Source organism: Mustela nigripes, chromosome 9, assembly GCF_022355385.1.
Source record: "Mustela nigripes isolate SB6536 chromosome 9, MUSNIG.SB6536, whole genome shotgun sequence".
NCBI lineage: Eukaryota > Metazoa > Chordata > Mammalia > Carnivora > Mustelidae > Mustela > Mustela nigripes.
Genome location: NC_081565.1, coordinates 53,467,757 through 53,480,444, shown reverse-complemented (window position 1 = coordinate 53,480,444; position 12,688 = coordinate 53,467,757). Strand labels below are relative to the sequence as shown.

Genomic DNA, 12,688 nt, shown 5'->3' with positions numbered 1-12,688 from the left:
TTCAGCAACTAGACAAAGAGGGTCTGATGCCAACCTCGGTGCCACTGGCAACCATTATTGGCATCAAGCACAGTGTCTGCCTTTTTTTTCCCCCTCGCCTGGCACTTCACAAACAAAATGGCGGTTCTTGTAGCAACGGAACAGCCGAAGCGCAGCCCTCTGAATCAATAAGTCAAATGATTTTATGGATTTAAATGCAGTTACTCCCCCATGATGCGTATATGGGAGGTAAAGCGGGGGGCTTATATAATTTTATAAATGACTGTATTGAACATGACCCTTTACTAATGTGGAAAAATAGAAAAATGGACTAAAAATTGCGGTCAGTCGGGCTATATGCATAGGAGAAGCTGAATAACAAAGAGATTTAGCTTTAAAGAAAATACTGCCTCGTGGCCATGGGATGCAAAGGTCTAATGAACTCTATATCAAAAGTGATTTTGAAATGCATAAATTTTTCCCAAAACCATATCAGATGCAGATGTAGTACTAGAGCTTGTGTCAAAGCTCTAGTAACTCTTTCCACATTTCAAAAAAGATGAGGCTGCTGGGCATGAAGAAAAAAAAAAAAAGAAGTGTGGGTTGAACCAAAAGAGAAAGAGGGAAAAAGAAAAGCATAGGAAGTTGGCCAACAATGGAACTTTATTATATGTTGGTCTTTATTTCATCCTCCAGAAGAGATGCAGTTTGTGATCTTGTATAAATAACCAAGAGGACTATTGACATTTCTAGATCTGGAAATTGTCAATATATTGTAACATCACTCCACTCTGCAATGCGGATGCCAACTAACAAATCACAGGCATCCTGAGCTAAACAAAGAGGGTCTGATGCCAATCCTGGTGCCAGTGGCAACCATCTTTGGCATTCTCTCTGTTCTTTCTCATGTTTTCCTCCCAGTCGTTTAGAAGTGGAGAGACAGAGAGAAAGGGGGAGAAAGGTAGTTTTGCTGCTCATTCTGTTGTAAACATTACAGCTTTCTTTTCTTATTTTTCCTTCATGTTACTCTTCATACTTCTTTGCCTGATTTATAAAACTGACTTAAGTGGGTTTTCATGTACTTAGAAGAGAAATAAAGAGTCATAATGAGAGATAGGCAGCACTTTGATTGACTACAGACTTATCTTTGTAAATGCCTTCTTCAATCAATTGCACTGCAAAATAACATAATTAACCTACATTTGACCAAAAAAAAAAAAAAAAAAGATATGAAATGTGAAAAAAGGAAAACGCAAAAGCTTCCTGATATGACTTTTTCAAAGAAAGAGCCAACAGATGTTAAGAAGAGACACCGCGCTGGCAGGTAGGAGGGATACAAATGAGACATACAGGGTCAGATAATGAAAGCTTTTTATGACAGAGACTCAAAACAACAACAAAATCAATGTTCGGTCTGAAAACATGGTCTCCAAGAGTTGCTTAAAACTTCATGATTATCATGACCAATGGTGCAATGCAGAAGGCATTTACGCATTTTTCTTTCTTCAATCTATCTCCACGAATCCAAAGGATATGTTCTTTATTGTCAGTTCATCAACCAAGAGAGTTGGCTGCCTGCCCCGGGAATGGGGAATGAATACACATGCATGTGCACCTCAAGGACTAGCCTTCGAGCAACTTAAAATGTGAGCAGCAGGGAAGTGGTTACAAATCTTCCCTCCCTGTACTAAAAAGTTGCATGACCCACTTTTTAAAACTTTACTTCCAGCCTCGACTTTCACAACACACTTACAACACAGCGACAGTCAACCCAACACAGATCTACAGCCCACCTTAGGATGTCACCTCCTAGACAGCTGTCAATCAAATTAAGTGTCATGTGTTAATGAGCTTTTATTTTAGGACGCACAGAGCGAAAATATATTTTTCCCTAAACCATCATTATTTGGGCCTTAATTCTTAAATCCATGGTGATGGCAAAAGCAATGTTTAAAAAAAAAAAAAAAAACGGTAGTTTCAAATATATGATTTTGAGCATCTTATTTAAAATCAAACTAGGAATTTTTTTTTAAATGACATTTAAGCATATCTCTAAAACTATATCAAGGAAATATAAAGACAAAAAAACATGTAACAAGTACCTAGATTTCTGAGCCAAAAGAGTAATTTTGATTTTTTTTTTTTCTGGATAATGATAAGGTTCACACCAATTTGCTGAATCCCAGATTTATATAACGAACAACAGATAACCCGTCTGCCACCTCGCTATCTGCAGGCCATTTCCCTATGACCAGGCCAAGTTAGGAAATGACCCACCATCTGTGGCAGATCAAACTTCAGTCCACTTTTGGTATGCTGCTTTCTTAAAATGATGTTTTACTACAGACTATTGCTAATACGTGGAAATCCATATCCTGACACATTTATTTGAAGAAAAGAAACTGTCAGTTATTTAAAGGAAAGTACAAAATAATAATTAAAAAAAAACATATTTCATGAACTCAAAAAATGCTTAGGAAAAATACCCCCTATTTTTGACTCACCCAGGCAACATTTATACCACTGTCTTTATCAAGTCTTTTTTTTAATAGGTACGGTATGTGATTTCTGCATTCTTTTTGAGATTTATTTTAAACCAGTGTAACCAGTCCACTTTCTGTTTTTGTTCTGTAAGGAGAGCTGCAACTTCTCTCCTCAGTAAGTTTTGTGAATTCACATTCAAGTAAATTAATGATATTAAGTATTCCCAAGTCATGTTGGGAAAATATTATACCATAAATTATTTAAACAAGAACTATCATCCATTTAATCTATGGCGAATATTACACAATCAATAGGAGGTGTCGATAGAAATATTTAAATTAAATAAATTCAGGTTCACGTAAGATACACTTTCTGATATTGGCTATCTTAAGCATTTTGTAACAGGAAAACGTAAATTCTATTTTCGTTGCAACAGGACTAGATTCGTGAACAAAGTTCATCTACCTTGCTAGTTACGAGGCCAATACAAAGATTATTAAAAAGCGGTTTGACTCTTCATAAATAAAGTTACATTTTCAAATGGAGAAACGATGACTAGACGCAAGGAATGCAGCCGAGGACAAAAAGTGAATTGTAATAAACTCCAGTTTTCAGACTAGTCTGTGCCTTTGAAAAGGTATATTATTTCAAAGACATCTGAAAACGCATCTCTTTGTGGTCTTTTGCAAAATACCCACACCTATCCAGGTACAAAAGCTCCACGCCTGTGTCCATGGCTGGCCCATGGCAATGGACGTGGCAGTGGAAGAGGGCAGGCCACTCCACCCAGCATGGATGAAGGAGACCTAGGGGCCTCGAGGACCATCTAACCCAAGCCAGCTATTTCGTATACGGGGTTTGCGGGCAGTGTTTGCCCTACTAGAAGAAAGAATGATCTGCTCCTACCTTGCTCCTGCACGTAGTATGCCAAAAACAAATCAAGCTCCTTAACTGATACTGTGATATGATGTGGCTGGACACAAAGTGCTGGGTTTGTGCAATGAGGGGATTTCATGAGCCGCTCTCCATCGGTACTTTCCAAGGGGATGCCTTTGAACAGGATCACCATGACTAGATCCAGACGCCAGACTTTGTCTGCCTGTCGCAGGCAGTCGATTCTCCTAATCTTACCCTTCTGGTCGGGATTGGATAAGACACAGCACGGGTGCTTCTTGCCAGTCACGGTGAGCACAAAGTCCTCTCGGTACTCCTGGCGGATGTCTTTGCGCAGCTTGGCCAGGAGCCTGGATGCCCACTTCTGTTTGATTTCAGGCTTTTCACTGAGAAGCTCATCTTTGACTGCTCTTTCTTCGTCCTTTGACATTCGCTTCTCGTGCTTTTTAAAGTACTTGCGTTTCCGAGCCTGCAGGTTGAACCAAGTGTAGGCGATTGCACGGACATGTGGAAGGAGTGCCTCGATGAATGGGTGAAATTCATCCTGTTGAAGATGAAGGTTGGGGCGGGGGGGGGAGGGGAGACAGACACAGTCAGCTTAATTTTAAAGGATCAAAAATAAATAAATAAATAAATAGAACTATAATCCATTCCCAATTCACTCCAAAAAGTTATGCATAAAAATCACATTTCTTTCTTATTTAAAATTATCAAAACAGCAGGAAAAGAAGAAAACAAAGTCCGCCAAGCAGTCCCTTTTCCACCAAAATTTACAGGTTGATCGTGCCTCCTAAAAAGAAAATAAGATTTATATTTGTATTTCCACTCTGGCCCCATCCCCCTCATTCCCACCATGCATCCTACATTCTCTAAAACGTAAGTAACCAAGGTGCCTGGCACCCAATTTAATATTTAAATATATGATTGACCAACTAACACGAAGCAGTACCATTTTACAAAGAACACAGTGAGATTGTTTTGTTTTTTTTTTAATCGGAGCAGAGCTGTTCAGAAGGCAGGAGCGATGCCACAGTTCATTTCTCTTCTCTGTGGCACAGAAACACAAAGCATATAGATGCTCAGTGTAATGCCACACAGTTCCCGCTTTTGGAGCATGCTCTCAGCAAGAGGCTGCTGGTGGCACAAAGAGCATGCGCCATTAAACTTGATCCATTTTCTTATCAAACGTCCAACATTCCAACACTGAAACAGCACCATTCCAAGAGTGGTAACTAGAGAAACCGGTATACAGTGAGGGAAAGTGGGCAAAGGACACAGCTTGCCGTATCAGTGTCCTGAACAGAAGGTTTCCATACTTTGAGCCGTGCATTCTCTTCCCCCCTCACCAACACCAGCCTCCAAGGCACACACGCGCGCACACACACACACACACACACACTCACACTCTCCTATTCTCTCACAGACACACCGACACACTCTTTTCATTTTTCAATAGAAGTTTCCAAAGTTGAAAACAAAAATTATGTGAAGGTTCTTCAGGCAGCTTTCCTAGAGAATCTGAAGCCCCACGGAGTCCGTTAATTTGTTAACCGATCACATGAGTACGGCAATTATTCTAAACCCCTTAAAAATCAATCTGAGGTGAACAATGAGAAATGGCAACTTGGCACCAACTTTATATGCTTTGTGTCTCTGCGTGCGGTGGCAGGGGGACACCAGGAGTGCACCACTGGTCACTTACTGCTTTTGTGGAATCAATACAATTCATTTGCTACGTGTGTGAATTCTTCGGCCAGAGTGTGGGTGCACGTATGCACGGCTTGTGAGTCTGCACGTGCATCAACTCTACAGTATCCCATCTTTTGAATGAAGTGGTTTACCTTAGGCTCCTGCATTTTCCCAGCCTGTTCCATCTAAGCCTTTTTTTAAGGGCGGGGGGCAGTGTGGAACGGCAGATTATCTTCACCTACGGATATTCCAAGTTACTTCCCAAAGCAGTTCGTGTTTCATTACTTCCTGCCATAGGTAAATCCTGTCTCATAAGCTGAGGCCCTATTACTGCTCAGAGAAAGAGCTAACATCCTGGGCAGGCATACTGTACAGGAGCAATAAACCAAGATCCGAAGCAAATAAGAACTTCCCACTGCACCCACTTTTCTGAACGCCCTGACTATACTGTCACCCCAACCAGGAAAATAACTTTCACTAACTTATCGGATCCCAACTTGGAATTGACACACTAGGGCTGGTCACCCTGAATTACGAGAAATAAATTCTATCTAACCAGCAGTCTGATGAATGCCATGAGGGTAAAGATGAAGAAAGTGCAACTAATGACACTGGAACAAAGAAGGGGGCCAAAGAAAATCCCCAATGGGTTTGAATCCATTTTTAAGATGAAATTCGAGTTTTCGGTGCTAAAGACTGCAGCATGTTCACGGTATGTGCATCACACCCGGAAAAGGTGCACGTCCCATCCAATCAATAATGCAGTTATCCAGTGTTTTAACATATTGCTGTAAAAACGTTCCTCCGGCAGAATGAGTATAAATCAAAATTTCATAACAATACAGAATGCAGATGATTACATCACAGCATGAGGCATAACCAAATGCCATAGAGGAAATCATTAAACCGATCAGTAGTTTCCAGCAGAGATTTGAACAATTCGGTTACTATGTGAGCACATTAAACTAGGCCATGGAAAGAGTTAAACCACAATCTGTTCTTTGTGTGGGAAGGCAGCCCTGCTCACAGCAACCACAGCCCCATGATAAGACCTCCCTATCTCCATATACTTTCTGATGCCATGCTTTCAGCTTTCACTGTAACTACAAAAACTTTGTTTATCCCCCTTAGAAATAATGCAAAGAAAGCCCTGTTGAAGGAAGTGTGGACCTAAACATGCTTTGGGAACTCACTTCCTATAATCTGACTTTTACTACCATTTATTGATACGATTAAAAAACATACATACATACTCATCAGCTAAGGGGTTGAGAATGTAAAGAATACATGGGGATGGGAGGGGGTAGTTTTACCGTTGCCATGCTTTTTAAAATGCTGTATTACTGCAACAGATATTAAGTGGTGCGGTAACTCTTAAGTGCTTACATCCTTAAGTACTATGTTCAGTGACATTTCATTTTCTTATTAAGACATCAAACATACTTTTGATTAAATTTGTTTGAGTTGCAAATCATCTGTCATGTAATCCCAAAATTTTAGTAAGTTATTTTAAACAATCAAAATGCAAATTTGAGAACTGAATTTGGAATTTCTTAGCAAATGCACACAAAACAACGTGGGTTTTTTTTTGAAGGTTGCCTTGAGTTTGTTGCCAATGTTGCTAAATAATGTTTTATTAAAACATACTTTTTTTCCTTATTGACAAATAGAAGTAGCAAACTTTCTCAGTCCACAAAGTTGCCTTATAAATAGTTTCAGGGCTTTAATATTCTGTGGATTCCTTTCAAGCGAAACACTTGACAAGGAGACATAACCTCCAAAAAAATGATGATAAGTACAGGTTTGTTATAAGTCACATATACTTCTGTACTAAACAAGCCTAAAATGTTACCTCTCAAGTGTAACTGTTTTGTAGCACGAAGTTGCAATATATTTTTAGTAATTTTGAGTGACATGAATATGAAGCATAGTAACTGTCTTCATCCAAAAAAGAAGTGATTAAGGTATTCAAATGTCCTAATTAATAGGTTATCACAATAACACTTTAAACCATTATGAAAGTTTTTTTTGTTGTTTTTTGTTTTTTTTTTAAAGCTAAGCATATAAGTAACCTAAGATATAATGGCTCTATACTAAGGCAATATGCCACCTCACTCTTTTAGAATTTTTATTGAAATTCATTGACATTTCTCTTTTGAAACTTCCTTTAGTTGAAATAAATTGATAAAATAGCCAAGTTACAAATATCAAATATAAAAGTAAACAATCTTAATTTCACCAGAAATATTTATTTTTCTTTATAGAAACAATGGTTTCCATGAAAGGAAAACAGAAAATTAGATCAATATAGAGGTGTAAGAGTAAATACTAGATATTCTTGGGACACTGCTACAATAATAAACCATTTAAAATATGTTCCATGAAGAACCTGAAATTTTAATAATTCAATGCAATCATGCCAAGTAAAAGTTTTATTAAGGGTTTACATTATTTTTAGAAAAAGCAAAATATTAAATCATATATGATGGTTCTGATTTTTCCTTTTATACCTGATTTGTACTGAGGTATATGTACTGATTTATAGGGGAATCCTGATGCTTTTACATAGCATTTTGCTACATATTAACAACTTAAACTGTAGTTCCTTTTGAAATTAAAATTCTTTCTAAAACCTAGATACTTTATTGCAACAACTGAGACACTTTGTAAAGTTTTCTGCCAATAAGAATGTTTCTCTATTCTGTATTTACATATCCTAAAAAACATTTTGCCATAGCTAATAGACTTTTATAATACAAAGCTAAACTACTGGTCTGATATAAAAGTAACACTGTTCATGTGCTCTTACTTTTGCAACACCTTACATTACCTATAAAGTCACAGAGATATTAAAAGAGAATTGGAAAGCTACAGTTCCTTCTGGAGTATAGGCCTGAAATCCCCAAAACAGTTTTAATACGTCAACCTAAATTTACATTATTAAAACAAGAGAGAATGTTAGTCATCATGAATTAGTGTTGGTAAGTATGTGTTCTTGAATACTAATGTGATAGCTGAATGATTGTGCTATATATGCTCCTAATATTCCATATGTCACGATGCTACAATGTTATCTCCAACTTATTGAAATTAAGATAAAGATAGTGACTTTACAATGCATATTTAGAGGAAATAAAAAATGCAGTGTAATCGCTAGCAAGGTTTCTGAGCAGCTGATGCTAGAAATACAAATTAATATAGAAAAGCAATCCTTTACAGGTGAGAATAAGTCATGCAGTTACTTTGTAAGCGAAAAATCTTGCCTCAATTTGTTTTATTTGAACTGTGCTTCAATAATGTAAAAATATTACCAAATGAACATGGATTACCAGAAAGGGAAAAAAAAAATCCTGCTGATAGGTAATATGAAAGGTAACTTTTACAACTAAAGGCAATCCCTTATACCTGAAACAATTTCATCATCATATTTATTGGCCATTATACATAGCTTTTAAAATACAAATAACTCAGCAACTCATTTTTCCAGTTTTGTTAAATTAAAGTGCACATTACTTGCTGAAAATAGCCATATCTAAGTTAATCATACACAGATGCCAAACAAAATATAAACAATAAAAAATGTGTCAGCCAAAAAGCTACAGGACTGTATCCAATCACTGAATAAGCCTTATCATTGTTTTCATCTTCATTCACAATTTATGAATGCCTCGGTCCTTTCCAATCACAATGGCTTCTAATTGTCATACAATTGAAATCTTAATCATTTGTCCATTATAAAAATGCATCATCGTGATATTTGATTTTTAAAAAATTGTAACACACCTAAGACCTGGCGACACTTCTTTAACTGTGTAGTTTTCTACACCAACGTCCAAGAAAATGGCTATCAATTATCAATGGTGACACTTCCTCCTCAAAGCTGAAGTCAACAGTCCCACACTTTTCGAGGTTTAAAATAATGCTTCAAATAACCACTCTGGGCTAAGATATTTAATTAGTTCGCCAGTTGGTTAGTTAGCTGGGCAGCGATGAAAACTGCCCCCAGGTAAGTCCGTTCGGTCTCACCAGTTTTGCATTCGACCGTCTGGTTTAAAATTATATAAATTGTGCTCTTAAAAATGCACCAAGCCAGAGTTTCATTTCATAACGTTGTTCCTAAAGTCTTAGGACAATTTTCAAAGTGAATTTTTCAAAAATGACCTTACTTTTCCAGCATTACTTTCTGCCTTCCGAGCTACGCCCGAATATTGTCAAATGAACAGGTCTCCACAAAATGAACATGTTCTAAAGTCTTTAACTTTCACCACGACCAACTAACTCGTGTCAACATAAAGACTGCCTTTGTGGTGTGGTCACTGGAAACCTCAAAGTGCGGATCACGATGGACCAGAGTTTCAGATCCCCAAATTAAGCAAAGGAATGGGTCTCCGGACCACAACCTCCGACTCGCTTCGTCGCCCGCCCACTGCCTGCAGCGGAGTCCAGAGGCGCCCACAAGGACTCGTGCTAGAGTCCCCTCGCCCAAGTTCACTGGTTGTTTATTAGGGCTCAGTCCCCCCGTAAAAGCTCCTCTAAAGCCGGAGTGGGTCTCAGCGCTCCAGCGACCGACAGGGGCGACAGGCACCCTGGGCAGGGGCGCCGCACAGCAGCAGGCACTCGGGGGGCCGCGCAGAGGCTAGCGCTCCCGGCCCGGGGCCCTGCCCACCCCCGGCGGCCTCGCCCGGCCCAGCAGCCCTGGCAGCGTGCGGGCGCCCGCTCCCCATGCCCAGGGCGCGGGGCCGGGAGCGCGGGGTGGCCTCGGGCGAGCGGCCGCGCGCCGGCTCCCACGCCGCCCCGCAAATCCCGCCGCAACTCCGGGCCACTTCTGCGAAGGACAGCGGTGTGCGGAGGTTAACTAAAGCCGTTAATTGTCCGCAGACGCGAGCAACAAAACAAAACAAAGGCATTTCGGACTAGAGAGAAAGCTCGAGAGAGCGACCGAGACATGTACCTGAGTGAGACAGATGGGAGAATACATCATGACTTCGCCTTAAAACGCACTTTCCCGGAGATGCCCAAGAAAATCTTCAAGAAGCAAGAATTTCATCTATTCATTTTACAGTCATCTGAGCCCCGCGATGCGATCAATCAGGACGGGGCTCTGCGCTGGATCACCGCAACTTCACAACAAACCCAGTCCTCCTTAAATAGCCAAAGATTCAAGTTCACTCGGCGTGCTAGATTTCCCGGGGTGAAATCCAATCTACACTTTTAACCCTCTTGCAGTCCGAGCGCGCTGGCCCTGCTCGCCGAGGCCGCCGCCGCCGCCGCCGCCGGTGTTGGCTGCTTTTCGCCTGGGTTTGGGGATTTATTTTCTGTTTTGCAGTTGTTGTTGTTGTTGGGGGCTAAGGGGTGCGCGAAGCTTCGGGGTGGGTTGGATTGGGGTGGTGGTTGGTGGTGAAATGCTTTTTAAAAAAGGCGGGGAGGGGGACGCAGGAGAGAGCGCGGGAGGGAGAGCGAGGAGAATGTGTCACCGCGCTGGGAAAGTTCAAGGTTACAGCCCCGAGCACTGCGGCAGGATTCCGGAGTGGCGATCGCAGGCGAAACTTTGCCGCGAGCCGACCATGTGTGTGCGCGAGGGGGAGCGTGAGCGAGTGCGCGCGGGTGGCGGGGCGCGCGCGGGAGAGGGCCGGGTGGGGGCGGGGTGGGTGGGGGAGAAGGGAGAGGCCGGGGTGAGGGAGGGGGCTCGGGCGCAGGTCTCCCGGGCGGAAGAGGCTCGCGGCGCGGTCCCCGGCTGCAGCCGCCGCCGCCCGCGCCGGCTCTTCCACGCCCGGCCGCCCGCCCGCCCGCCTCGCCCCGCGTCTGACCCGGCCGAGCGAGGAGGCTGCTGCTGCTGCCGCCGCTGCCCAGAGCCCAGGGGGATCGGAACGAGCTCCTGAAAAATCCCAAACGATAAATCCCGCTCTCCCGCTCGGCTCCAAACTCCGCTCTTTTCTGCTCTGGGCTCTTTTTTCCCCTCCCTCTCTCGCTTTCTTTCGTTGCAAAACTTGGAAGTTGAAAATTTCACCGGTTCCACCCTCTGGACCCCGCTCGAGCTCTCTCCAAATCAGACTTAAGGATTGTTTTATTATTTAATTACACAATCATCGCTTTACTCCTCCTCCTGCAAACGCGCATTCCTTTTGCACCAGCCTCTCCACACCCCCCGCCCCCCACCTTCCTCCTCCTCCTCTTGCTTCTCTTTCTCTTCTCTCTCTCTCTCTCTCTCCCTCTCATTTGTTAAAGGTCTCATATCGGTGCCACAGAACCATGACTTTTTTTTTTTTTTCAAACTAGATCTTCTTTCCGCCCTTTGGGCAAGTCCTGCAGTCTCCCCACACCACCGCACACACATACACACCCCCGAAAACCCGCCCTGGAAGAGGTATTTCTGTGCTCGCTGCGGACTCTTTAAGCCGCGGGAACATCCGAGTGGGAGAAGCACTGAGCCGGTCTGGGCCCGAGAAAGGAACGAATGGAAAATTCCCTCACACCCAGGCCGCCCCGGGGCCCAGGCTGGGGCGCCGACTCTCGCACCCGGGGCGGGCGCGGTCTGCCAAGCCCGCCGGCTGAAGGGAGGAGGGGCAGGCCGAGGAGGCGGGGGCCTGAGCGAACTTCGGCTCAAGTAGTTGGGGAGCGCCGGCGCGGACGGGGGCGAGGGGCGGGGTCCTCCGGGGTCTCCCCAGCGCGGGTCCGCGCCCCGGGGCAGCTCCGCAGAAGCGGCGCGCCGCGCTCCGCCGCGGTTTGCCGCCCTCCTGGGGGTACCCCGTGCACGTGGCCTCTCCCGGAGCGGGAGGATCGGGCAGAGCTGCCGCCGCCGCCTCCTGCTCCCTCCTCCTTTTCCTCCTTCTCCTCCTCCCGCAGCCCGCTCGGTTCTCCTCCTCCTGCGGCCCCGCTGGCTCGCTCCCAATCCCCACCCCCCGGGGCCCCGGGCGCCGGCGGAAAGCGTCTCCCTCCCCGCCGGGGTGCAGGCAGGGCGGGGCGGCGGCGCGCCCGAAGCTGCGGGGAGGGCGGGCGCGCGCGCGCGAGCGGGGTGCGTGTGCCGCTACAGCCCTGCAGAGGCGGCCGCGCCTGCCTCGCTCCCGCGCGGAGGGCCCCGCCCCCACCCCGGCCGCGAGCCGCGGGGTCCCGAGTGAATGATCTTGATTTTGGGTATTTGGAGGGAGGCGATTTGCCTTGCACTCTTTCTGTACTCATGCGCGCGCGCACACTTACACACACACACACACTCTCTCGCTCGCTCGCTCGCTCGCTCTCTCTCTCTCTCTCCCCGCCCCCCAAATTCCAGTTTTCGGCAAGGGGTGGGTGGGGAAGAGGTGGAAGCAAAGGCTGTCCAGACAATGGAGAGAGGAAAAGTGAGTGCCAGGGGCTCCGCGTCTACCTAGCTAGTGGCTGCCGGGGCGGTCGGGGCGAAGTAGGGGACTCGACTGCCCCAGCGCCAGGGCGGGGCCGCCCCTGCTCCCAACGGTGCTGTTGGGGTCTGGCAGGGCTCTCTGACTCTCCTTCCTTCTTCTCTCCCTCTCTCCCGGTTTTCTTCCTCAACTTTCTCCTTTCTCTAGCTCTCCCGCTTCTGTCCACCGTCCCCCCCTTCCCGTCCCCCCAGCGGACCTGAAGGAACCAGTGACTTTTTCCTTCACCAAGTGGGAGTTATCCACATCAAGCA

General features: G+C 44.6%; 1 protein-coding gene across 8 annotated transcripts in view; it reads right to left on the bottom strand.

The window, feature by feature from the left end:
* The window catches only part of NFIB (nuclear factor I B), a 436,909-nt gene that overhangs the window by 221,151 nt on the left and 203,070 nt on the right, over positions 1-12,688 (bottom strand). For 5 of the 8 annotated variants that reach the window (XM_059411619.1, XM_059411615.1, XM_059411616.1 and 2 more), the window contains exon 2: positions 3,370-3,901. In XM_059411619.1, the coding sequence (XP_059267602.1) occupies positions 3,370-3,901 (532 nt within the window). Of the gene's footprint in view, positions 1-3,369; positions 3,902-9,997; positions 10,087-12,688 lie in introns of those variants that run through there. The other 3 variants (XM_059411617.1, XM_059411618.1, XM_059411621.1) reach the window with 1 other exon arrangement.